Source organism: Numida meleagris, chromosome 11 (genome assembly GCF_002078875.1).
Source record: "Numida meleagris isolate 19003 breed g44 Domestic line chromosome 11, NumMel1.0, whole genome shotgun sequence".
Classification (NCBI taxonomy): Eukaryota; Metazoa; Chordata; class Aves; order Galliformes; family Numididae; genus Numida; species Numida meleagris.
In genome coordinates this window covers 10,355,391-10,380,905 of record NC_034419.1, presented here as the reverse complement: position 1 = coordinate 10,380,905, position 25,515 = coordinate 10,355,391, and the positions used below count along the sequence as shown (strand labels likewise).

Genomic DNA, 25,515 nt, shown 5'->3' with positions numbered 1-25,515 from the left:
GGCCCCGCCGCGGGAAGGGGAACGTCGGCCCCCTGCGCCCCGCAGCCCTCCCCATGCGGCCCCGCGAAGCCGGGGCTCGGGGCCGCGCTGCCGCGTGGCTCTGTGGCTCCGCGCCGGGCAGGAAGGAGTTACGGATGTGCTGGCGAGGCTTGGGAGTTCGCTGATGGCTTTTCTCGGCACGTTCCGCGCTTCGTAAGCATCGCGAAGTTGTGTGGCCTTAAAGTATACTTTTTTTTTTTTTTTTTGGATCCCGCAGAATTCAACTGAAAGCAGTAATGCTCCCGAGCAATGCTAACTCAAGCAATAAAGTTATGTAGAAGAGGGATTTTCTCCTAATTTTGTCCTAATCTCTTTTGGAAGGCAAGTGTGTTTAATTCTCTTACTGCATCCCCTGACCTCCCAGCTCTATACATGCTGGCAAAATGAGCTCTGAGCTTCTGAAAGCAGCAATGCAGCTGCACCCCCCCCTCCTGCAGAACACCCAGGACCTGCACAGAGCACAGACTGGAAATCCAGGCTGAGAATGGGGTTCCCACTGCTAACACTTGATCAGCCCTAAGGCTTTAAGAAAGGGAGAGCAGCTCAAGGAGGAGCCACAGGGAGTGACAAAGAACGCACGTGGCAGGCTTTGTTCTGCCCTGGTGTAGGGCTAAGCCAGGAGGAGGAATTCATTGCATGAAGGAAGCTGGAGTGAGGAGCACAAGGGGACAGGGCATGGTGGGCTGTACCCATGGGACCGCACAGCTCTGTGCAGTGGGAAGCCCTTCCCGTGGCTTTTAAGGAGCTGGGAGGTGCACTCTGTTTTTTACATTTACATCTCCCGGTAGTGAACACTGGAAAACCTGACTCAGGGCTCCCAGAGGACCAAAGTCAACAACCATCCCCTCAGCCCAGCTTCCCCAAGCTCTGCAGCAGAAACAAAACCAATGTGAAGTGACCAAGCTTTACTCTAGTTATTCATGCCCTTCAAAGAAAAGAAAGTAAAGCATCCCCATTGGAACCCAGGCACTGACCTGCTGAGAGATGTCTGTATTTTGCAGCTGCAGGGCCTGGGCCCATCTGTGCTCCCATCCCAGGTGAGATCCACAGGGCTCAGTGAGCTGAGGGGAAGCACACCCTTAAGATGTGTGGGGTACCTGCTTGGTCTCAGCTGCAGATACATTCAGCACCAATGCTAAATGCTGTAATTAAAAGAACAAACACATTTTCAGGTGCGTCATGGTGGAAGCAGTTGATGGCAATAGCACACATGGTAGGTCAAGGCCGCACCTGGAAGAACCAAGAAACAGGTATTTGCTAGGGACTGACAATGGTTCCTTGCTCCCTGTTTGCACAGGGCATCACACCATGGGGTCAGAGCATGGCTGGGACTATTTACCACTGCGAGGGCACTACTGATGGCCAGTAACAATGGCCAAAGGTTACTGATCACACCACGTGGAGGAAAATGATTTGTTAATGCTGGGGAAGTGCATTTGATCCGTGGGTGAATAGGGAGTGCATTTGGCCAGCAGAAGGATGCAGTTGCTTTGGTGCAGTGCACGCTCGATTCCCTCCCTGCTCATTAGCTGTCTCATTACTGTCTCCTCAGCAGGTTTTTTCCCAGTGATTGCTGTTTCCCAGGCTCTTGGTGCCACTGAGTGAGATTAACCCCAAGCTTTGGTCTGATGACCACAGCGAATAGAAAGTTAACAGCAACAAGTTTCAGCTGGAAGCTGAGGAATCGGTTCAATTCCTCCCCAAGTCCTGGTTTTCTGGCTGCTAGGAAAAGGCGCCCTTCTAGGTCATACATTGCTTTTCTGCTCAGCTGTTCAACGCCACAAAAATAGTCTACCTTGGCCTCATGCTGGTGAGGCCTCCATCTGCTGGTGGCCAGGCTCCAGTGCATATTGCCAGAGCCCCCGAATCTGACCATGCCAGCCAGGGTTTGAGCAGCTCTGTAGGGAATTGCACTGATGCAGTACGGACTTTCTTCAGAGACCGGCATCTGAGGAGTACTCACAGAGATGGGGAATTTCCTCTCCATTTTCTAAGCGCTGTACCATCACGATGCCTCCAGGATTTCTGTGGGCACTGATATGCCCTGTGTTACTCAGCCCTTCCGTTTCAATTTCATGGCATCATTGCAATATCAGCTGAGGAGGACCTCGCCAAGCCTCAGCTCATCCTCTACTTGAGCAGAGTATGTAGCTTGTTCTGAAAGTTTCCCAGAGATAGACCCTCCTGGCTCTGCAGAATCCCACAGTGGTGGGGTGGTCTTCCTACCACCTTATCTGAACCATCCTTGTCATGACTGGGACTCTCCACTGTTTTGCCTTGGGCCAAGCAAAGGAGTTCAGTTCTGTTACATTTGTTAACCAGGAAAGGCCAGTTCTGCTCATATCAACCAGCTGAAATACTTGCCTTCTCAAGCAGGGCATTGATTTTTTTCCGCCACCTTCTGTAGCCCTTTACACTGACAGAATGTGGGTTTTCAAATATTATTTCATAAAAACACTAGTGTTTAAGCCCACCTGGTATCAACTTACAACAGCTGTAGTTCAAAGCAGAAAGGAATCATGTTTGGTGGGCTTCTTTTCACCATTAAGAGCTGTAGTAACTGTTAGCAGGCTCAGTATATACAGAGAAAATAGCAGAAACAGTTTGGGTAAAAGGTAGAATTTACATTAAATACCTTTGGGAAGATAACTGGAGAGTTGCAAGTACATAAAATAAGGGGATTGGTGAATCTTTATGGGCAGATTTTGCCGCTAGTTCTTACCATGTAATGCTGGTGCCTTGAGAAACCTCCTCGGTCTTCAGGGGCTGTGGCAGGGAGCGTGCAACTGATCCCAAAGACACTGCACGGCCTGGGGAATCCTGCCGAGTTTGTGGGTGTGACAGCGTGCATTGCCTAAAGTTAAGCAGGTTCACACACCTTGTCAGAAGAAGAATAGTAAGGATTAGGATAGTGCAAATAGCACCTGGTCCTGAGTGGTTAATATTGTAACCTTGCTAATTCCATAGCTTGCTGACCTTTCTGCTCCTGAGCAAAACGCTAATCGCTTCCCAGAGATCCTTTGGCAACTGTCTCACGGGAAATCTCCCTGGAGACAAGGAAATTAAAAACTGCCCTCTCTGCTCTCATCCTGAAATGCTGGCCTCTGTCAAAAGAGACATCCAGAAATCATTCATTTAACTTTCTTACTGCCACAATTTAAAGTAATAAAAAATAAATAAATAAAAGCAGCAGCTGTTTTCTTTTAAAAGCACCAGTGGTGATGGGAGCAGACCAAATTACAGGCCCTGAGGACTGCTCTCTGCCTGCTACGCTTGCTAGAAATGCCACTGGTATGAAGGAAACTCCCACCTGCCATTTTATTCAGTGGTGGCAACTAGGGACTGTGCTTGCTTTTTGTACCAGACATTTATATTTCATTAGTTTATACACTGTAACCAGCTGGGAGCTCGTTCTCTGCTGTCTGATTTAGAGGCTCACAGGCAGAAGGGATGGGATTTACAGGTACATGGTAGAAAACCAATTGCCCTTGATCTTAGCACCCTGGGAACTGCAGCTACTTCCGACAGCAAGAGCAACAAATCTGTCAAGCCTCCCACCAGCAGCACAAGACTCCTGCAGTCAGCTTCTACTCTGTGCAACGCTACTGCTCGTGCATTTCCAGCAGAAAGCCTCAGCCTCTCTTGCTGCTGTCGGTCAGCTCCATCTGCCACCCCCAGAGCAGCTACATGTGGGGTCACACAAAGAGAAGGGGACGCTGCTGTGTTGCTCCTGGCTGAGGTGGGAGCCTGCTGGTGGCTTTTCTGCTTAGCAGAAGGCTGGTAGCCCTGCAGCAAGCTGCCACCATTGAATCATTAAGGCTGAAAAAGACCACTGAGGTCAACTAGTCCGACCATCAACCCATCCCCACCATGCCCACTAAACCACATCACTCAGTGCCATGTCTTGCCATGGTTCTGCCCATTGCGTGTTGGTGCACAGCAAATGGGTCAATACACAGCTTCTCTTACATTCGATGGAAACATGCTTCAGAGATGAAGAGAAATAGGTTTCCAGCTGTGCCACGTAGCTCACAGTGCGGCACAGTGATATTCAAGTGCCTGTAGGATTAGAAGCACTGAGTTTGGGATTAAAAACAAGTCATGGTCTATCTTCTCCAGATTAAACATGTCTTTCTTATGAAGTCCAGGTCAGCTGCAGCCACTTTGCTGTAACGTGCCAGGACTGGGCCATCCCTCTCTGTGTGACAGCCACTAAGGCTGGGCACCAAGGGTCTCAGCCATAGCAGCTGGTCCTGCTCTGAGCCTGCCCCAACAGCACATTTACATCATTGTCCTCTCAGCTGGGCCACCTTTCTCATTTGGGACACCCACATAGAATCACAGAATGAGTTTGAGTTGGAAGGAACCTTTAAAGGTCAGTTAGTCCTACTTTCCTGCAGTGAACAGGGACACTTACAGCTCGATCAGGTTTTTCTGTTTGTGTACTCATATTGAGCGAAGAAGGAAGTGCTGATTTCTAACAAAACATCCCAGCACATGAGAAGACAGCAGATATTGGTGAACAAGCCAATGGATAACCAAGGGGAGTACTCCGCTCCCAGCCCTGTGCTGGAATTGCTGCCCAATACTGGGTGCCCCATGTCCCTTCTGACGTTTGGAAGCTGGAAGATTCAGTTCATGCTGCTGCTGAAATCCACCTGACAGAGCTGAGGAGGAGCAAACCATCAATATCATCAGGTGGCATCTCATCAGCTGCCAAAAAACGAGTTCTGTATGTGTGCTGCCTCACCTTGTGGAAATGGCTGGGACCTGGGGACACCACTGGGAGATCTGTCCTAATTTAAGGGTGACTTGAGCACTCTGCTCTTTAAGCATTTGGCTGAAGCTGGTGATAATTAGGAGGGAATGTTTGCCCACAGGCACGGTGCCTCTGCTGATGCATCTGCAAGCCCAGATTGCCAGTTTGAAGCCTGCAAGGAAAAGGCCAGGTCTTTGTCTGCCATAAGCATTTTCACAGAGGCTTTATTGATATTTATCCCAACAGAGTAGCAAGGTGCAGGATGTCTATCCACATGCATTTGATAAATTTTTAACAGCATGTAGCAAAGGCTGCTCAGAAATTGCAGTGAAAAGTCTTGTTTTTCAGCTGCTGTTGTGCTTGCATCCATTGAAATGACTCCAAATACAAAGGGAATTAAAAAAAAACAAACACCAACACTCAGGCCAAAGACAGTCTGACCCTGTAAATAACGTAAAATGCCATCAGTGCAATGCTGTAAAAGCACGGTGTCAGAGCAGCGCTATAAAAGTCTCCTCAATCACAGAATGAGCCTCCTGTAGACTGAGCCACCCTCCCAGTCACACAGTGCTGTACGTTTTAGTACGTGGTACTATGTAATAGTGTACTGCCTGCCTCCTTCCAGGGGCTGCTGAGCCTGTGCCTTCTCCCTTATAGCCCTGATGTAGTGATCAGACCATCAGAAACACTGGCATTGCCTTATGACACAGCATAATGGCCCTGCAAGAAAAGGAGAATGAAAGGATGCAACAGAATGGAGCAATGTTTTCAGTGAAGCCTGTGTGATTGAGGTACACATCTAGGTGAGTCTTTAGGTTCTTAAATCCCGTAAGTACCACTGAAACATCCCTTCATGACTAAAAACGGAGTTTCTTGTTTACTGAGGGGGGTATGATTAAAATAATCATAATCTAAATACTGTTTGAGAGGCTGTATGTACCCTGCATGTACTGCCACAAAGTCAAACTCACAGTTATTCCTGCAATTTTAAGCACAGAGGAGTAATTGCCCACACCTGGGCATGACAGGGCTGGCCAAATCCAAATTAAACAGCTTCAATTTGATGGAAACCCTGGCTGAAAAATCATACGTATATTCTCTGTCCAGCCATCTTCCATGGCTCTATGTGTTTTCACTATTCTAAGAAGCCTGAGATACTATTTTTATTTAGACTAAAAATAATAAAGGCTTTTCTCCAATCCTCTGGGTGCCCTAATTGAATTATGTCTGCATTAGTAAACCCTGGCACTGCTAAAATCAGCCAGCCAGTTACCCATAGTGGTGTCTAGGAGGCACGGTGTCTGCCTCCCCCAGAAACTCTCTCCAGAGGTGCCTTGTGCAAGAAGTTTAGTCCTGGAGAGTTACCAAATGGGGCTAGTTGCAATTATGGAGTGGAGAAAGCACATTCCACGTCTCTGAGCCATCGCACAGAAAGCCCAGCTGCCTGGTTCCTCTCCTTTACAAAGAGATTTCTCTTAACAAGGAATTTGGTCCAGTGTTTGCACAGGCTTTTGTAGATAGGAGAGGATGGGGCACTGGCTTTGAGCCACAGCTCTTATTACTACCACAATTAATTCAGAGGAAACAGCCCAAGGATGGCTGAAAATGTCAAGGAACGGTCTGGCTGCTACCAAGCCCACATCTTATAGCACTGAATGGCTGTGCTTGTTAAATATTGCTGCATTTCCAGCTGGTTGCAATGGGCTCTACGCTTTTCAGTATAGCTAAAATAATCCACAGAAGCATCCCTAAGCCTGACCTTCTCAGAAGTTTGCTGTCACTGAGGGGGAGAGAGAGAAGAAGCCAATTCTTTTCTACAGATGTTCTCAGCAGTACTGTGATTTCAGCAAAACCACAGAGATTCGAGTGCCTCTCATAGCTAAGGAAGCAAGCACAGTCAAATGCCTTCCCCAGACCTTCCTCCCAGCTAACAGTGCAACCAGTGTCACTGAAGGAAAAAAAAAAACAAGCAAACAGTGGGGATTTTATTTATTTATTTATTTATTTTGGTGTGATTTCTGTGGTTAGAGCTGCGGCTAAAGGCAGCAGTAGCAGGTTACAGCAGAAACTGAATACGCTACTGTGCAGAGCTTTGGTTCAGTGAACTGGGCAGTCTGAAAGAGAAATTGGTTTGCAAACTTCAGAAATGGATTTAAACAAAACAGGATTATCTCTTTCAATGAAGACATGCCTTTTTTTTTTGTTTTGTTTTCCCCCTCAGAAAACACCAGCTGGATGCAGTACAAGATAGCATGCTGGAGCTAATGGAGTGAAGGAGCTTGAATAAAGTGCTTCACTCGGCCTCTCAGTGGCTTATGCCCCTGCAATGCCCCTGCCCAGCTGCTCAGTGCAGCAGCCCTCTGCTCCCATAGAGGCTTCTCCCACGTATGAGACAGGAGAGTAAATCCACCCCCATCCTCCCAGCCTCATGTTGCTTTTTACAGATGCCCACTGCTCATGTGGAAAAGCTTCTTGCTGCCCTTCAAAGAAGCTGTAACTGAGCAGTAAAATCATCAATGAGAGGGAGCCACGATTCTGTATTACCTAGAAGTATGGTTGGCCAAGAATATAAACTCTTGCTCCATGCAAAGAAAAGATTAGGAACTGGGGAAAAAATGTAATCAAGTGGAGTTATTCTGCCAGTTAATCCTCATCCACGCTGCAGCGCAGTATATATGGTTTTACTGCCCTCTCAGCTTTATTTCCCCTGATAGTTGGTCTGTGGCCAGCCAAACTATTCCTGTGGAGCCTAAGGGAGGTTCATGGTGCTAAACCAGCCAACCATGCAGTCGAGGCAAGTCCTGACTTTCCAGGACCTCCTCTCAAGATTTCCAAAGCTTGACAAAGTGAGCATGGCTCCATGGGTCTCGTGAGCCACTGATGGACTACCCAGAAATTTATAGTTGTGTGGTTGCTACAGCTATAGCTAAAGGAGAGACACACTTTTCTATTTCATATTTTCCAGTGAAGGCTTAATTGGAGTGTGCAGGAGCCAAGGAAAGAAAATCATTTTCAGCTGAGTTCTCTAAAATGTATTCTGCAATCCATCAGGACAAGTGCACATTAGCGAGAAGCCTAATCGTACATCCCACTCCTTGTGACCACGACTAGAAATGACAATGAATGACACAATGCAAAATCTCTTTGTTGTGATTACAGTATCCCCAATATCTGTCCTGAGTTCAAAGAAGCCACGTCTGTGGCTGCGTGCTGACATCTGAGAAGATTATCAAGGAACAGGAATCAATGAATAGCTACATTAAACCACTTCATGTGCCGCATTAATGTGTTAAATAACGGCTGAATAAAGAAAGAGTACGTAATAGCTGAGTGAAATATTAGCCCATGCAGAAACAGTGCTAAAAGCATCAGTTTTTCCTACAAAGAAAAGCGGTGATATTTCTATACAGACCCAGCCAAAAAGACTTTCCACCCACTCCAGCTTTTGAAACAATTAATCTCATGGAAACCAGAGAGGGAAATCCTGCTGTGGAACCAAATGCTTTAAAAACAGTACTTTGGTGAAAGGTCCAGTGGCAGTGAAAGCAAATGCACCTGACTTTCTGGGCTGCATTCAGAGAAAGCTCCTATTAGCTTCAGTGACAGATGTGAATACTTCTGCTCTCCAATATCTCACCTTTCTTTCCAATTCTAAATTACATTAAGTGCAAAATAAAGGAGAAAAACCTTTCCTTACGTAGAGTCAGAAATCTGTTTTTCTTCTTATCAAAAAAGCCCTTCCAACCACATACCCTCAAGAATATTGGCTGCAAGATCAATCAGCAGTCTTTTACCGAAGAAACCCATTTAGCACACACATTTCCCAGGAGGGCAGGGTCTAAACCTTCTCCAGGGGCAGAAGATGCCATTTCTGGTGGCATGGGATTTGGTACCAGATCAGCATCTGCATTACACCAGGAACTCTACATTGTGTAGAGCAGTGCCACAAATGATAACTCCTAGACAAAAATGAACCTTAGAGCAACCAAGATGGTTGCACTTTGGGACAACTGCAAGCAGTTGAAATGAATTATTGTTGCTGGAAATGTCGATCTAATTCAATAATAGGTGGTTTACCCGCATCACAAAAACGTGCACGCACAATCTGGTATTGCAATGACAAATGTAGAAATGAAGGCTGGTACTCACTAGCACCTAAAGCACTGTAAGGAAGTGATGGAAAGCAGCTTGTTCCTTGGAGTCAAGAGGTGGTAATTTCATCCTCTCTCACAGAGAAAACACTGGTTCCTGAATTTAAATTCTCACAGAGTAAGAAAAAGGAAAAATGCCCTCCAGGTTGTTTCTTATCCACAGAATTAACTGAGGCCATGAATTTTGAGGCTCTCTCAAACAGACAGCATCTCATTTTCTAACACTTTTCAAAAAGCCTAATAAAGATGAAATGAGCAGCATTTTTATTACTCGTTCCAACACAGAAGCCAGGAGTGGAAACACTGGGGGACACCGCTGATTCAGTAGACAGATGCTGTGGTGTCTCTGCATTAAAACCTTATGGATGAAGCTGTGGGTATAGTTTATATAAAATCTAGGTTGAGCTGTGTGGGGGACTGAGGCGAGAGAAGGAGATGATGGAAAGCAGCGGTTCCCAATTTACCATATTGCACGAGTCCTCTGTAAAACGGAAAGGGAAGCAGCCATGAGCTCAGAGCTCTGCTCACACATTCAGCAGAACTTCCCAAAGTCAGAGGGGAAGGCTCAGTGGCCCAGGAGTGATGGCAGCTCCCCACACCCTTCTGCTTTGGAAAGGGGGTACTCGGTGCTTCCTGGCAAGCTCCAAAAGAGTTTTAGTGGTAGGACTATAAAGGCTTGATTAGAAGGGCCATGTTGCCAGACAAGTTAATGCCATGGGGAACACTATGCTTTCATGGCTCTTTATGGCAAAAAGGACACAGCCAAGTGCACAGTGAATCTTGTAAGCTTTGTAGGAGCCCCATAAATGCTTCCAAGCGCTGATGAGGTGAGAACATGGAGCTCTGTGCCCTACCAGTAGCTGTAGGTTCCTTTCCACTTAACTCTAATCAATTACACATTTGCTACCATTTCAAGTCCTCTGTTGCACATTTGGCTGCTGTAACATGGACCTCTAATCTACACTACTGTCTTCCTAATACAGAAGCCATGACCCCACAACAGGAGGAAGACAAATGGCTTTAGAAGCCCACTCCAAAAAGCACCCAGTGCAGTGAGAGGATCCCTCCGAAAGGAAACCCACGGGGAAACCCTTACGCTTGCAAGCTGCCATCAGAATTGGAAACAGCCTGCTCTTGGCTTGTACTGAACACCCATCCCATGTGAGTACCATGGACCTGGAGGGTTCATCTGGCCGTTAGACTGACCTGGAAGAGAATCCCAGAGGGTGAGCAGTCCTCCCACAGCACAAGGTGTGAATGGTAAGAGCTGCGTGGAACAGCCAGGCAGGCAGTGGTCACAGTCTCCAGCAGGTTGTCAGGTTTTGCTCTGAGGGAAAAGGAGAAAAAGAGTTTGAACCATAGAATCATCAAAGACCACTAAAATCAATCATCCCATCACCACCACTCCCAGAGCTGTAGGACTCCGTGCCATCCAGACTCAGGCATCTGGCAGGATGTGTGCAGGCACACGGACGTGTGATGGAAACACTGATCTGCATGTCTCTGAGGGCGGTGGAAAACACTCAGCCTGCTGCTACACTCTCTTTATGTACAGATTTATTTTATTTATTGAGGGTCTCTCACAGTTCAGGAGCACACAGAAGAGTTAATTTAATTTACTATGAAGTGCCGCACAGTGGTATGAAGTGTTTCATACACGGACAGGATGAAACGGTTTCACTGAATTGAAAAGCCAAGTTATTTTCAATTGCATTCGGAAGGGTCAGAAAACAGAAGAATGGGAGGAAAATCTTTTTTCCATGGGATGAAAGGAGATGGAAGTTAATGATCTCTCATGATTAACTTACACCCTCTTAGGCATTAATGTTAAATCAGCTAGGCTCCTGCTGATTTATCTCCTCTAAGACACCTTTAACAACAAATCCATTTCTTTCTGTTCAGTTTAAGTACAGGAACTTGAACACCTCACTATAAGTTTGCTTGAGGTTCACTTCCACAGTAAAGGGGAAACCTGTCACTTTGCTTCAACCGGCAATGCAGCAAAGCATGAGTGTATGCACATAGTTTGGGTTTTTGTCATTTTAGCAGGTTGTCCCCGGTGCCCAAAATTTGAACCAAACCACAGCCCCCAGTGCTTTTGTTCTCCATTGTAGCCCACAGGTGTTCTGCAGTAGAAATTAAAACGTTGCTGACGGAATGGCTGAATTTCCAGAAATCATAGCATCCTTCCTGGGGAACACTTCTCCTTGAGAGCAGGAGGATTTTGCAGAGATGCAGTGAGCTTTCCCCCCATGCTGGGGATGCTCTAACATCTAATCTGCACCTTCCCAAGGATGCCTGCTGAAGCAGGAGGCCAGTGCAGGTCCATCTCAAGCTATACATCACAGAATCATAGAATCACAGAATTGTTTGGGTTGGAAGGGAACTTTAAAGGTCACCTGGTCCAACTCCCCTGCAATGAACAAGGACGCCTGCAGCTGCATCAGGTGCTCAGAGCCTGGTCCAGCCTGACCAGGGTATTCACATCCAAACCTGTTCAGCGTGCTGCTGACTGACACAGGGAATAATGCCATTTCTAGTACAAAGACAACCTCTCTTTGCAGAGAGGTTATGCTGCTCTTTAAAGCACAGCCAAGAGCAGAGTGTGCTCTTGCATCCTGCCGAGGGATGGTTTTCGCAGGGACTGAGCCCTGGCAGCTTCCCCAACAGCACACCGAGCTGCCAAGTATGCTCGGAGCCATGAAGGCAGCACATACACCCCGAAGCAGCCCTGCGTGTGTCTGCAAGTTTGTCCAATCATACCCTTGACCCCCGTAGGCATCCTAACTCCACCCCTCCAGAAGGCACTGCAGACAAACCCTCTCTTCTTTCTGTTTAAGAGAAGGCACATATATGAAAGCCCTAATAAAGAAGAGCACACTTCCCTCTTTGTGCATAGAGAGCATCAACTGGAAAGCAGCCAAGCAATTACCAAGCCCAAGAAGAAAGAAAGCATCAAACTCGTTACCCAGAAGACTTACAAACCAAACCTGAAAGGGATTATAAAAGCCCATCCAAACAGACATAGCACCATGACAGCAAAGCACCCAGCCCTCAGGGAGGGAGTGGTACCCCAGCAGTGTGGGGCAGCCATGCAGCCGCCTGACCACGGGCACCATGGCTGTACCAAACCCCACTGCCTGCCCCATGCCAGCCAGCCAGTCCCAGCACACCAGGAGATGCCTTGCTGCAGAAAATCAGCAGCAGGGAACATTCCCCTAGAGGTCATTTTTCTGCTGATCAGAGCCCTGATGATGGCTGGCTGTGCTGCATGGATGGGCTTTGTTCATGCAGGGCACCTGCAGCTGGCTTATGGCCTGGCTGGATGTTTGGACAGCCCTTCTCAAGTGCATCTGCTATTCAAACTGACCCTACACATTCCATTGGCAGTTTGTTTTTTGGCTGTTTTCCCCCTTCTCTGGGCTCGTGACAAGGAGTTTGCTAACAATGGGCTATGGCACAGCCTGGAGCTGGGACTGACCATGTCAGATCACAAGATATTTTTGTTATAACCTCTATAAGTAGGGGAAAGCCATGACTTTGAAGTAGAAAAGGTTTTTTGTTTTTTTTTTCCTCTTGAGAACATGAAATCTTCCAGATCAGACAGGCCTTGCCCAAGGCGGTGTTCCTAGAAGAAGGACTGTTTTAAGTTTAACCTCCAGCTGCACCCTGAGCATTGGCGGTCTGTGGGGGCAGATGGATGTCAGCTCCTCCAGCTGCGATTTTGGCTGGCCAGATGGTCAGCCCTGCACACATATGGGTCGGAGTTGAGCCTCCTGCCCATCCAGTGGGAAAGAGTGCCCACATCTGGGCAGGGCACATCTACCTGGTACAAACTGCCTGGCAGCTGAGAGGGCATCAGCATTGTGTTTTCATACCTTTTTGGCTATCAAGCAAGGTGTGATTCCAGTGGATTACATGCAGCACTGTGAATCCAGGGGAAACACCAACAAATAAATCAGCAAAACCTGCAGGGTCATTGCAGCATCTGTCTGCCTGATGTCAGCTGCGGAGGAAGCGGCTTGCTCCTTTGCCCTCTTGCCCCCATGCCAGAGACCTAACAAGTCAGCCAAGGAGCTACGTGAGACAGGGCTTAATTGCAATAAAATATACCAAGCACATCGCACGTATTGATTTGTAACTCTCATCAGAGGTTGTTTTCATAAAGTAATTGCAGATGCTTGCTCTTGTTGCTCGCAAGTCAAATCTCGGTCTGTCTCACTTAACAGCCTCTGCATCACAGATCTCACGAGAGGTTTGGACACTTTAAAAGGATCAGCAATTATCTGTGGTGCTGGCTTTGCATTTACTTTCCTTGTATATTCGTGCCAGCAATATTTTAGCAAGCACATAACAGGAGGAAGCAGAGACTGACAATGGGGGATACAGCTGAAGTGAAGCAGATGTCTTTTAAATTCAGAGCACACAAAGCACAGAAGCAGTGAGTAATCGAACACAAACCAGAAGTGAAACCAGAAAAGCTGAATTTTATACCTAGAACTGAACGCTACAGAAAAAAACAAAGAGCGGTGGTGCAGAAAAGGCCTTATTTTAAAAACTCTTCCCTTCTTTGAATACCCCATTGCATTGCCAAGCAGCACAGATAAAGAATTTCAATAAACTCAGTTTCGCGTTGACCATATCCCCCATGTTATTGCTTTTTGGCACTGCACGTAGGACACCTCCAGGCCAAAACACAAGTGATGCCGAAAGAACAACTGCTCCTTCCTTCCAGGAAAGCAAGCTTTCTGATTGTTACATAAACACATTTGGATCTACTTTTTTGGACATTCACCACAATAGCAATTATACCATTACCAGTGAGTCAGAGAACATTTTGCTGACATTTTAAAACGTATAACTTAAGGTCAGAGCCTCCTAAACTTCGCAAACAAGTAGACCTGATGGGAAACAGCCTTATTCACTCCAGTGGGACTGCTCTAATGAGCAAGGGTTTGTAAGATGTGATCTTAGACTGTGAACTATATGGAGCTCCTTTGTTTTAATTGCAAGGCACTGGGCACATCCAGGCAAGAGCAAAACATGAGGATAAAAGCAGCTCTGGAGAAACAGCAGATAATTATAAAATGAGAAAGAACCAAGGGTGGAGGGTTTTTTCTTTCTGCTGGTTAATCTAGGAAACCTATTCAACTGAGGCAGAAACCAGTGGTCATTAGCAAAGTGACACGCAGGCAGTAAAAAAGCTCCAGTCTGGGCTTTTACAGTAATCACAGACCTGAAAGATGGACTTTCAGCTTCTTTTGGAACAGCTCTCTTCTAAAAGCAGACCTGAAACATAACCCACACACCAGAAGCTATCTTTGGTGCAGAAGCTCTTCTGGATAAACCAATGCGAGGAGTATTTTTTGGCAGCATAGGAGGTGCTCATAGCCTTGCTTTGGCTGTTGCACAGCCACCAACAGAGGCAGGCCGGGAGTCTGCTCCAACTCAGCTGCTGCATGGTGCTGCAATTCAGCAGAAAATTTGGATCCATGTAGCTGAGACATCAGCCTCCTCTCCCACACTTTGCTGTCATCTGGATTTCAGATAAAGCTAAAATACCCTGGAGTAAAACTCATAGAATCCTTTGAGTTGGAAGGGACAATTAAAGGCCATCTGGTCCCAGTCCCCTGCAATGAACAGGGACATGAACAGCTCCATCACGTGCTCAGAGCCTGTCCAGCCTGACCCTGGGTATCTCTGGGGACAGGGCACCCACCGCCTTGCTGGGCAGCCTGTGCCAGTGCCACACCATCCTTATCATAAAAGTGTAATTTAAAACACAGCTTCTATTCACTATGTCCATTTTTTTTCCTGATGATATGGAGTGGTGACTTTTACCTGGCCTTGATAGAACACTAAAATCTCAGCTGTGGGCTCCCCGTGCCTCGTGCCCTGTCCTGGCTGCGTGGCAGAACCACACAGCTGTTACACAGCTCTGCTTTCTGCCTGGCCACATTTCTGTTAAAGCCATTTTGCTGCCAGAACCACAAAGGATGAGGTAAGGAGGAAAAAACTCAAAGGCTGTCAGCGAAACCACTCTCGAATAAGGTGACTTAAGCCTCGCGTACAACAGATTAAGCTTAATCTCTGAAAAGGGACAGCAGAAAGGCTGGTAGGCTTCAAAATGAGCTACAACAGCTGTGTTTGCGTTGGCCAACTCCAGCTCTCCCTTCGGCTGCTGCTGGCTCTGCTCATGTGAACAAGGCAGATTAAAATGCGTCGTTCTGCAAACCCAACCCCAGAGCGCCGCGGGCTGGAGGCGGCGAGAACAGAGCTGCGATGCTCCGGTGACAGCTCAGCAGTAATTGCACGGTGCTGCCCACACTTCAAAGGGGAGATAGCATTTGCTGGCTTGAAGCGTGTCCTTTTTTTTGTTGTTTCAGGAATGCCTTTTGATAGGAAAACACATGCCCTTCTGTCCGCTTTAACTGCTGGGTTTAATTGGTCTTATTTTAGAGCGTAACAAATCAGCAAGATGCGGTAGAAGTCAGAATAAATCGGGCTAAAAAGCTTTCTGTAACTCGTCGCCACAGAAAGAGGCACTGCCCGTTTTCCACAGTAATAGCTATTCCATCAACCTGAAGAGTAGCTTAAAATAATTAACAGTGCTAAAAAAAGAAAGGGCGTGTGCAGGAGTGTATCTGTGGAACCGCTCCACCCATTGCGATGGGAAAAAGCTCAACTGGGTGGACCTGCATTCCAGCGGTGGCTCAGGATGCCGGCGCTTCATATTCCTGTGCCTGCAGATATACTTTTCTTACCCAGAATCACAAGCGAGGAGGAAGGATGAGAGGCAGCTTGATAAACAAAGCGAGGCACAACAAAGCACTCAAGAGAAAAACGGAAATAATTTGTTCGACAAGACGAAGAACAACACAGTGTGTGTGTTCAGGAGTGCTGCTTTTCATCTTTGCGGTAATTGCATCGTTTATTAGGCGATGTTTCCTGGGATGGTGTATGGAGTTATTGTGTAAGGATGTCATAACGTCCATGTTCGTTAGATAACTTTGGGGACCTTGCTATGGGAGACTGTAAGGAGAAAGCATGAGAGAGAAATTGTCTGAGAGAGATCAGGTGTGCTGCTGGGGTACAAAGGGCACAAGGCACAAAACAAATCAAGCTGCAACCTTTTCCTGCAGGTGTAAGAATCCATGTTCAGGTCTAAGCTGACATCTCACATACTGGCAAGAATTGGGAAAACTGGGTGTGACCCACAGGGTCCTGCTGCAAAGGAATGAGCTAAAAGAGGCTGGGAGATTTGGAACAGGAGGGGGCTTGAAAGAACCTTGGGGGGACACACAAAGCATGCCATGCTGTGAAGCTCTATTTTAGGACACGAGGTAACGGCCTTAAGTTGTTCCAGATGAGGTTCAGGTTGGATATTAGGAAAAGTTTCTTCTCAGAAAGAGTGCTGATGCACTGGCACAGGCTGCCCAGGGAGTGCTGGAGTCACCGTCCCTGGAGGTGTTCAAGAACTGTGGAGATGTGGCACTGAGGGACATGGTTATGGGCATGGTGGGGGTGGGCTGATGGTTGGATTTGATGATCTTAGAAATCTTTCCAAACTTAATGATTCTGTGGTTCTTACAGAGGAATTGCTCAACGTGAGTTTCCTAGCTGGGCACCTGCTGCTGATGGCAGCCTTGGAACCACAGAGCTGCTAAGGCCAGATAAAAGCCAGAAATGCAGTGTCCTCATCCATAACCCTAAGTAATCTGTCCTCATGGGCTGGGCTCTAACATAGCTTACGGAAAAGTGTTACTCCTTAGCAGAGCTTTGAGAGTCCACGTCTGGTCACCATCACCTCTTCGTTTCCTCAGAAAAGTCCTAGAAGGAAAATCAGTGCCATTCTCTCAGCCTTCAGGACCAAGACATTGAATTATTACTTTAAAGAAAACTGAAGGTTAATTTTTGCTTGGGGAAAAAAAAAATCAGAAAGAAGAAATACAGAAATATTCTTTTGATTTCTGGAGTCAAATCAATTTGATTTCCTCTCCCTCAATAGGACGTTCCTTTGGTATTTGATATCTTTTCTCTATTTTGGAATGTCAGTCTTGTTAGTGAAAAAGATGTTGAATCTTCCCTGAGTGCAGTCATGAATAAAATTTAAATCTACTCATTTCCTAAAAATCCCTCATCTTGGCTGCACAAGCACTTGAGGCAATGCTCCTGCAAGTGTGCTCCTGGTTGCTCCCTGTCTCCCGAAAACATCGCTCCGTTGGCTGCAGGTCTCCAAGAAGGTCAGCTCTCATCCCTTGGCAGATGCAGGACATGCTCCTGCCTCAATGGCCGGAAACACTGCACATCGGGCATGGGATGTCTGGGAGGATGAACGACAGATGCAACTATGGCCGCAGTGTGCAGCTATTCTTGATAGTCGTACTTGGTTTATGAAGCTGGGAAGCTTTTTTCTTATTTAAAAAGTAAGCTTTATGGATCAGCAACAAAATGGTAAGGTGTGTCTTCACTCTAAGGTTTTTATTTACGGCAGTGATGAAGGAGAGGAAGAAAAATTTGGGTTTTGGCTCTTCAGAGTTCGGAGGGACTGCAGTTAGAAAGTCACCTTCTGACTTGTAAAAGGAGCACAATTTGGTCTGGGAATTGCTCAGACAGGGAAAATCAATATGGACTGGTATCATTTGTTATTTACACAAAGTCGTTCTACACCCAACTGCTAAAGGCTTTGCACCTTTTATTAATAGACATTTTTCAAACAGACTGCACTAAGACTAAACCACACACAGCTCTCCTCTCCCTCTTGGTTGATGGTTGGAATTTTAGGTCTAAGGAAGAAGTAAAGCAGCCAAGTGAATGCCTTGGATCTCTGCAAGGATGAGGTCTCATGTGGGCACTGCTGACAATAACTGCATGTTCATCAAGGAGTGCAAGTCCTGAGCTCAGATCTCGCAATGGTCTTCTCTTGCAGCTCGCTATGGGACAGACAACAGATGGATCAGGTGACAAATCCATGGGAAGGTGCTTCCAACAGAGCCTTTGCGGATGCCTGGCTGAGAGAAATCCTCCTCTCTAGTGCAGGAGCATTTCTCCTGGTGTGCAGCTGCAAGTGCAAGCAGTGGGTGAATCACAGGTGTCTGTCTCTACATGCTTCATGGGAGAGCTGCAAGGTAAAAGGTAGTTGGGAAAAGTATACGCTCAATGTGAGAGGTCTGAGCTGTCTAGCTCTTCTGATAGAGTATGTTTTTCCTTGTCAGCATGAACTGGGGATAGAGGAGCATTGGTGCCACCCTAATGGGGCTGAGCATCTCCAGATCAGGCTCCATCTAAAGGGTGATGTTTTAGTGGCGGTGATTTAGTGGGCATAGCAGTGATGGGTTGGTGGTCAGACTTGATGATCGTAGAGATCTTTTCCAGCCTTAATGGTTCTATGATTCCCAAAGAGCTGCCATGGGCAGAGCAAAAGAAAACTTCAAGCTGTGTTCTGCAGCAGCATTTTAAAGCTGAAGGCAAACAACATAACCATCCAGTTTGCTCACACAGAGAGAAGAAATTGCTCTTTGCTTTCTGCGTGCTGGGTTTTTTTCTGCACTGCTGCTAAGCTGTTTGTTGTTTTATTTTTTTAAACTTCGTCAACTGAAAAAAATCCATATTTAGAGAAAAAACAGCAAATTCATTTTACAAGATGAATGCAAATGAGAGCAGTTGTCTAAACCATCTCTGCCTTAATGCAGTGTGCCGCTGTCAATGTCCGTGATTAATGCTTCCTGCTTGGAGTAATGCCTTCTGTGCCACTGCCATGCTGCCCACACATCCAACACGCAGAGCAAGAGCACCCTGATGGTGCAGCCACGTGCTCACTGTCCTCTCCCTGCAGTACAGAGCTGTGCCTTTCTGAGACCACCGGTGTCATTTGATCTGAGATCCTTTGGTTTCCCTTGGTTTGCAGAACTGCGCAGCGGATCTGAAGTCTCTCACAGCAACACTTCCATAATAGAAATGAGACTGGTTGTGACAGTTTCCATTATGAAAGAGCAGATGAGTTCTTATCTCCTTTTGTCAAAATTAAACACTTTTGCTTGGCCCAAAGAGATAATTCCTCCGTTTGAAATGCAGATCTGATATTTTGCTATTCAATTAAATTTCTCTGCCTTCTTAGATAGGCTGCAATTGTTACTCAATTTCCTAACTGTGGCACTGTGAAGGAGGGAGAGCTTTGCTCACTGTTCTTATCCCTGAAGCTGCATTTTGGATCTGCAAGAATCATCCAAGTAGAGTGTTCTGTGGTGCAGCTCCTTGTCCTTGCTGAGCCTCCTCCCCTGTAAATACAGTCTCTTTGGTAAAACAAGTTTGTTACCCTCCAGCCATCCCCTGTCACTTGCATGACCTTGGGATGTCAAAGAGCCCTCCTTGACAACATCATTCCTGCTTGAGAACCCCAGAAGGAAGAACATGGGAACACACACACACACACGCCTACCTCTCAAAAAAAAAAAAAAAAAAAAAAAAAAAAAAAGAAACAACAAAAAAAGCCCAAGCAAACAAAAACAAAAAAAAAACCCAGCATTTTAAATCAATCCGCCCTGAGAGCAATTTAAGAGACCCTTACCTTGGTGGATGGGCAAGTATCTGACAAAGTCTTTCTTTTCCCATCCTTCACTGCAGATGCTCCTTGCTCCTGCTGTTTGCACTTCATCATAACCACACAGGCCCCTATCACACATCTCACCTGGCCATCACTCCAATGCTAGGATCTGGTTGCACTTATCATAAAATGGCTTGGGTTGGATGGCACCTCAAAGATCACTCAGTTCCAACCCCCTGCCGTGGTCAGGGTTGCCAACCACTCAGTCAAGCACTAGATCAGGCTGCCTGGGGCCCCATCCAATCCAGCCTTGAACACCCCCAGGGATGGGGCATCCACAGCTTCTCTGGGCAGCTTAGCAGCATCAAGGCTCAGGGAGATCCTCCTTGCTTCAGCCACCTTTAGGAAAAAGGAAATTTCCACGTCTTTGGGGAACAGGAGATGAGCTGCTTCCCGCCAGCACCTCCCATATGTAGCAGCCCATGTAGCATCACCTGACCTTATAATGCACAAATTTTAAGCGGTTTTGAGCAGCTAAGAAGATCAAGAATGCTAAAGCTTGAAGTAGTGCAGAGTTACAGGGAGAGACTCCAAAGCAGAGATGCAGCAGGAACAAGGGATTAGTTAGAAAATCAAGACAGAAAAGAGTGATTTGGAAACTTTATCCCTTCCCATAACCACTGATTCAGTGAAGTGTTTTTTCTGCACTGCAGCAATAGCCAGCAGCATACACAGAATAAGGATTGAAATATTTTGAAGTGCTGTCACAGTGTGAATGATTTTCTTTAGAGCATAAAATCAGACCGCAAAGTTATTTTCTGTGTGTGGCGACACAAGAAGAATATGAATGTGATCAGATCTGGCCCTGGGCATACAGGAGAGCAGAACTGGCCTCAGCCAGATTATCTTTTTTATTCAGAGTCCTTCTAAGAAATACAGAATCCAAAAGAAATTCTGAATCTGGCTAGATGTCTCCTAAGAGGAGCAGGATTGCTGCACAGCTGAAACAGCGTGACTTTGATTATTTGAAAATGCATGATTTAATCATTTCATTATGCATACCTTTTCACAGCAGGCACCACAGCCTAAAACAGACAGAGACAAGCATTAGATAAAACAACATGCTTTCTAGCTAAAGAGATTGGAATGAAAGAGTTTAATCTTGCAAGGCACTACTATCTTCGTGCCTTTATACTTGGCTGCAAACAGCAGGTGAGCAGCATAGCGTGATCTGAGCCTCTGCTCAGAGTGCCATCCTGCAGGACGGCTTTGCTTCCTGCCTTCCACAGGGCACCTGTCCGTGCCCCATCTCCCTGCTAACAGCCATTGTGGGCAGAGTGCTGGCAGTGTCCTCCACTGGAAAGTGGAAACAACCAGAGCCAGTGCTCTGCCTTATCCCACAAGCAAAGTCTGCCCTGTGCAGCAAGATGCGTGCTGCACAGCAACGCAACGTGGACGTGCTTGTAAGTCTGGCCTGTTTAGCAGAGGAGTACAGTGTCCCAAAGAGCCCACTTTGATTGCAGAGCAGAGCCTGCACTGACCTCATAGCTCTCCCATTCTCCACTGGTTTTGGCCATCAGGTGATGGGTTGATGGGTTGACTAGACGATCTTAGCAGTCTTTCCAATCTTAATGTTTCTATGATTCTAAACCAGAATGCCTCCAATTCCCAATGAAAATGAAAGAACATAAATGACAATCCCACAGGAAGGAGCCTCCAAATGTGAGCTTACAAAATAGCGTCACAGTGCTGGAAATTGAAAGTTCACCATGTGACTTGTAGGATCAAGAAGGCCGGTCTGATCTTCCCAAAACCATCCCTGGAGAGGACAGCTGGAGTATCCTCACCAAAAGTTCCACACTAATGTGCTTGAGCCAAGCCTGCAGAACCCCCCTGAGAAAGACCAAAGGCTGCAAGCTCTGTGTCTATACCAAGACCAGGACCAGAGAGATGGCAGTAATGATGCCATCGCCCTCCCCACTACAGAGAAGGCTGAGAGCACCAATCAGCCTCCTACAGACCGAAACTGGCTTCACCCAGCGACCCAAGGAGGCAAAGCTCAGTTTCTGGTCCTAAAACATGGGCTCAGGGCCAATTAAAAGGTGCTTAAAGGGCAGCACAGCATCAGAGGGTGCTTTGATCTCACGGCTATCAGCCCGATGCGTAATAGCTGCTCAGGTATCAGTAACAGTCTGTGCACATCAGACAGACAGGTTTCTTCCTGGGTTTGCTAACAGAAGCAGCAGTTGCTCGCAAATCACAGGGAACAGAAATAATCCCTGCCTTTTTAAACATCAAAACTTGTAAAGCTTCACAGCTGTACAGTTCTGAAATTGAATTGAATGACTTGACTTGCCAAAACCCGAGATCAGAGTTCTAGGTCTTTCATGCCACAGCTGAAAGCATCAATAGCACTCAAAGAGCAGCAGAGAGTTGCCTTTCAAACACCGATTGTGGCCTTACAGGCACTATTGGATCTTACCCTTCAAACACAGCAGCCTCAATTCAAAATGGGTGTGGGAGTAAAGCAAACTGATTTTTAGCACGAACATTTTATTATTTAAAGGACTGATTTTTCTTTCTGAAGTAATAACAAAAGCTAGTTAAGGAATCTGGATTTCAATTAGTTTTTGAAGTTACAATAAAAAGCATTTGAGTTCTGTAAGTAGGAGGGCAGCAGATTATTTTCTCTGCGAGAGATGCAGCAACAATTCAAAAGCAGTATTCCTGCAAGCACAGACCTGAGCACACAGGGATCTGGGATAAAAGGCTCTGGGGATGGAGCATTACATTCCCAGAAACTTCTTTCTCCATTGACTGAAAAGAGTCCCAGGTCTGCTGACTTGTGATACTGTAGGGCCACATTGCTCAGCCAGAACATCTCCCTGCTGAGATGCAAATCTGTTGCCTTCACGTGCTGTCCCGGTACCTGAAATATCTGAACAGCTCAACATCAGTTATGCATCTGTCCTTTGAATCCTGGCACTGTTACTGTCTACCTTCTACAGAAGAGAAAACCAAAGTGTAGTGAACCTAAATGTTAGCATCTCTTTTGCTCGTTGGCCATTGCATTATGCACTCAGGTAGTTACAAATACATGCAATTTCATTAATAATGGAATAACCGATTCCAGCATTACTATCAGAAGTGTTTTTCTTGCAAACACCAGGATCAGTCAACTCATTACTCACCACCCTATCGCCTTCGCCAAGCTGAGCAGGAGAGCTCCACTGCACTCAAGGGCACATCTCATGATCTGAGGAGACAACCTATGGGACTCTGACATGAAAGACTAGTTTTAAACATATGTATACACAATATATACACAATACTTGTGTAGAAATAGCATCACAGAATCATCAAGGTTGGAAAAGACCTCTAGGATCAAGTTAGCCTATCCCCACCATGCCCACTGAGTCTTTCTGGTCCTGAAAACCCTGGATACTTATTCCCAATGACAAATACATCACAGACAGGAAGAGTGTCTCCACTGCAGAACCCAGAACCATTTCATGTCATGGTAGAGAGAAGAAAAACAAAAACAAACCAAAACCTAGGCAGTATAATTTTAAAAATCTTCCTCTTCTTCTGTTACCAGCACTTTCCAAATGAAAACATATCTGTGTCCAATCTTCCCCCCAAAAGCAGCGCAGATACTGCAAAATTTCAGGGCCTACTCAAAATCCACAGATGGGTATAATCTGGTTATGTTGGCACTGAACCAGAAACAACCCGCACCCTGAGCTATGAGCCTCTTCTTATCGATATCTGGCACTTGTACTCATAACACTCCAGGAGCAGCATTCCGAGCTTCCTGCACCTTTGTGGTGTTTGGAAAGCATAAGCCAAACTTTGCATCTTGAGACCGCTTAGTGAATGACTTACAGAGGAAAAAAAAAAAAGGAAAAAAGAAAAAGCAAACCTGCAGCCTGTTTTACATTCCCAAGCTTCTTTGAATCTGTACAAACGCTAGGAAGCAGCCAGACAACAGACGCATCAGGAAATTAGCTTGTCTCTTCCAAGAGCACACATTAAAATGAAGAAAGACGAAGAAAGAGATGAAGATCAGGGGACCTGATGCCCTTCAGGGACTGCTGCTGGAAGCTTTGCCTTTAGGTGATAAAGGAGGAGGTGGTTAATCTGGGGCAGACGCAGCAGATAGCATTTCTGTGCTTGTACCACTCTGTACAACATTAGTCCAGACAGGAGTCTATTAACAGTGTCTGATGGAAGCAATTGTATTATTTATTAAACTGACAAGATCAATTGGCTGCTTTGTACCAGGATAAAGAGAACTATTGTACTTTCATGTCCTTTTAAACACAGAGAATAAAGCGCTCCCCAGGGTGCTTTCATGGGCTGCCTTCGATTAAGAGTTCTTAGAACATTTGATATTGTCAGAGATCAGCTCACCAGATTCCCAACTGGATTCGCAGCCCTGACAAAGGGAAGGAAGATGGCAGCAATTATAATTAAAAGTGAGCAGAGAAGGAAGGACCTCACCTGACTTAGAGGAGTGCTGTTACTTACTCTTCCCACAGACTGAGCTCCCAGACCCAAGTTCATCGCTATTCAGGACATGACACCAACAAGGTGTATGGACACCAAGCTTGACTTGCAGGGTATGTGGGGAGTACGTCCAGGGGAAGCAACATTATAAACTGCACAATAAACAACTGCAGTTAAATTTGAGTGGATGAATACGCTAACATAGTGGCATACTTGATAAATCAACAGCAGTGTTCCCTTGGAGTGAATATTTATGGACAATTATGGAATTTTCCATAAAATCTGAATGCCCCTTTTACTACCTGCTCCTAAACAGAGGTGTGCTCTGATGGCACTGAAGCCAGGCGCCAGCTTCGAGGAGTAACAAATTCTTTGTGGGCACCTAAGCCAAAGGGTTGTAACCATGTCATGTCACAATTTTCTGTTTGTCACCCTCAAACTAAAGCCTCCCAGGGACCTCGGCCAAAGCCAAGAAACTGACAGTAAGTCTTCGGAGGACTTCCATGGTTTTAATCCTAATTTATATGGATGCAACTGAATGGTCAGTTTGCCTTATATTTAAATCCAGGGGTTTTTGTTGTTGTTGTTGTTGTTGGTTTTTTTTTTTTTTTTTTTTGCTTTTTAATTTGATTTTGTCTGGTCTTTGCTATTAGTACAGAAGATACATCCATTTTATGCTGAAATCTGTACAGCTCAGTGTCCCCCATTAATTACTGCCCCAAATTCCAGGAATAGAGGCAGATGAGAGTTGCATGACATTGCCTCCTGTTCAGTTCCCTGCTCTCCTACATTCTCCTGATCCTCCCCCGTGCCACACCTGGTGTGCAGCCTTTACTAGCACCTGGCCTGCAAGTTTCAGTTTTGAAAGTGAGCTTAAAAATACTCAGCTTTTCTCAAATTTTACTATTTAAACTGTAATATGCAACCTGCTGCTGCTTTATCTCCACTGACGTTAATGAGTCTCACAATTAGTGCTATGCAGCCATTAGTGTACCAACATAAAACAGCAAAGCCTGTGCCCCACCTTCCGGCTGCTGAGCAGCACTGCATGAAAGACATCGTACTCTCAGGCATGTGATGTCCAAATTGTTGCAGCTTACCAAAACACCCATCTTTCTTGGCTAAAGAGTTTGGGTACTTCATCCTTTTGTAGTGAAGTTACATTGGGAAAGTGCTCCATCACCACACGAAGCTCACTAGATTATTCATGGCAGCAAGAGGACAACAAGAGAAGCATTCAGCAGCAGAAAGAGCAAGAAATGACCTGTAGAAATGAAAGAATTGCAAATTAAATATTTGTGGTGTGGAATGGGGACAAGGACACGGGTTAACCAAATCATAGGCAGGCACTGAGATTGGCCATCACCCAATGTCAGTCAGCACCCATGTTCCAGACCTACAACTTCCCTGCATTTGAGAACAGAACCGTGGGTGTAGACAGGCACTTAGGGGCAGCCAACTACAAAAGTTCCCCTGTTCACCTTAAAAGTATCCATCAAGAGATTATTTATTAG

General features: G+C 46.0%; 1 protein-coding gene across 2 annotated transcripts in view; it reads right to left on the bottom strand.

Annotated features, from left to right (window-relative positions):
- The window catches only part of CHST13 (carbohydrate sulfotransferase 13), a 44,179-nt gene extending 20,777 nt beyond the window's left edge, over positions 1–23,402 (bottom strand). Inside the window, exons 1-5 of one of the 2 annotated variants that reach the window (XM_021409827.1) lie at positions 22,684–23,402; positions 20,555–20,577; positions 10,156–10,276; positions 2,762–2,917; positions 1,014–1,181 (exon numbers count right to left, since the gene is read on the bottom strand). In XM_021409827.1, coding sequence (XP_021265502.1) covers positions 1,014–1,071 — 58 coding nt within the window. In that variant the 5' untranslated portion in view covers positions 1,072–1,181; positions 2,762–2,917; positions 10,156–10,276; positions 20,555–20,577; positions 22,684–23,402. The remainder of the gene's footprint in view (positions 1–1,013; positions 1,182–2,761; positions 2,918–10,155; positions 10,277–20,554; positions 20,578–22,683) is intronic. The other variant, XM_021409825.1, reaches the window with a different exon arrangement.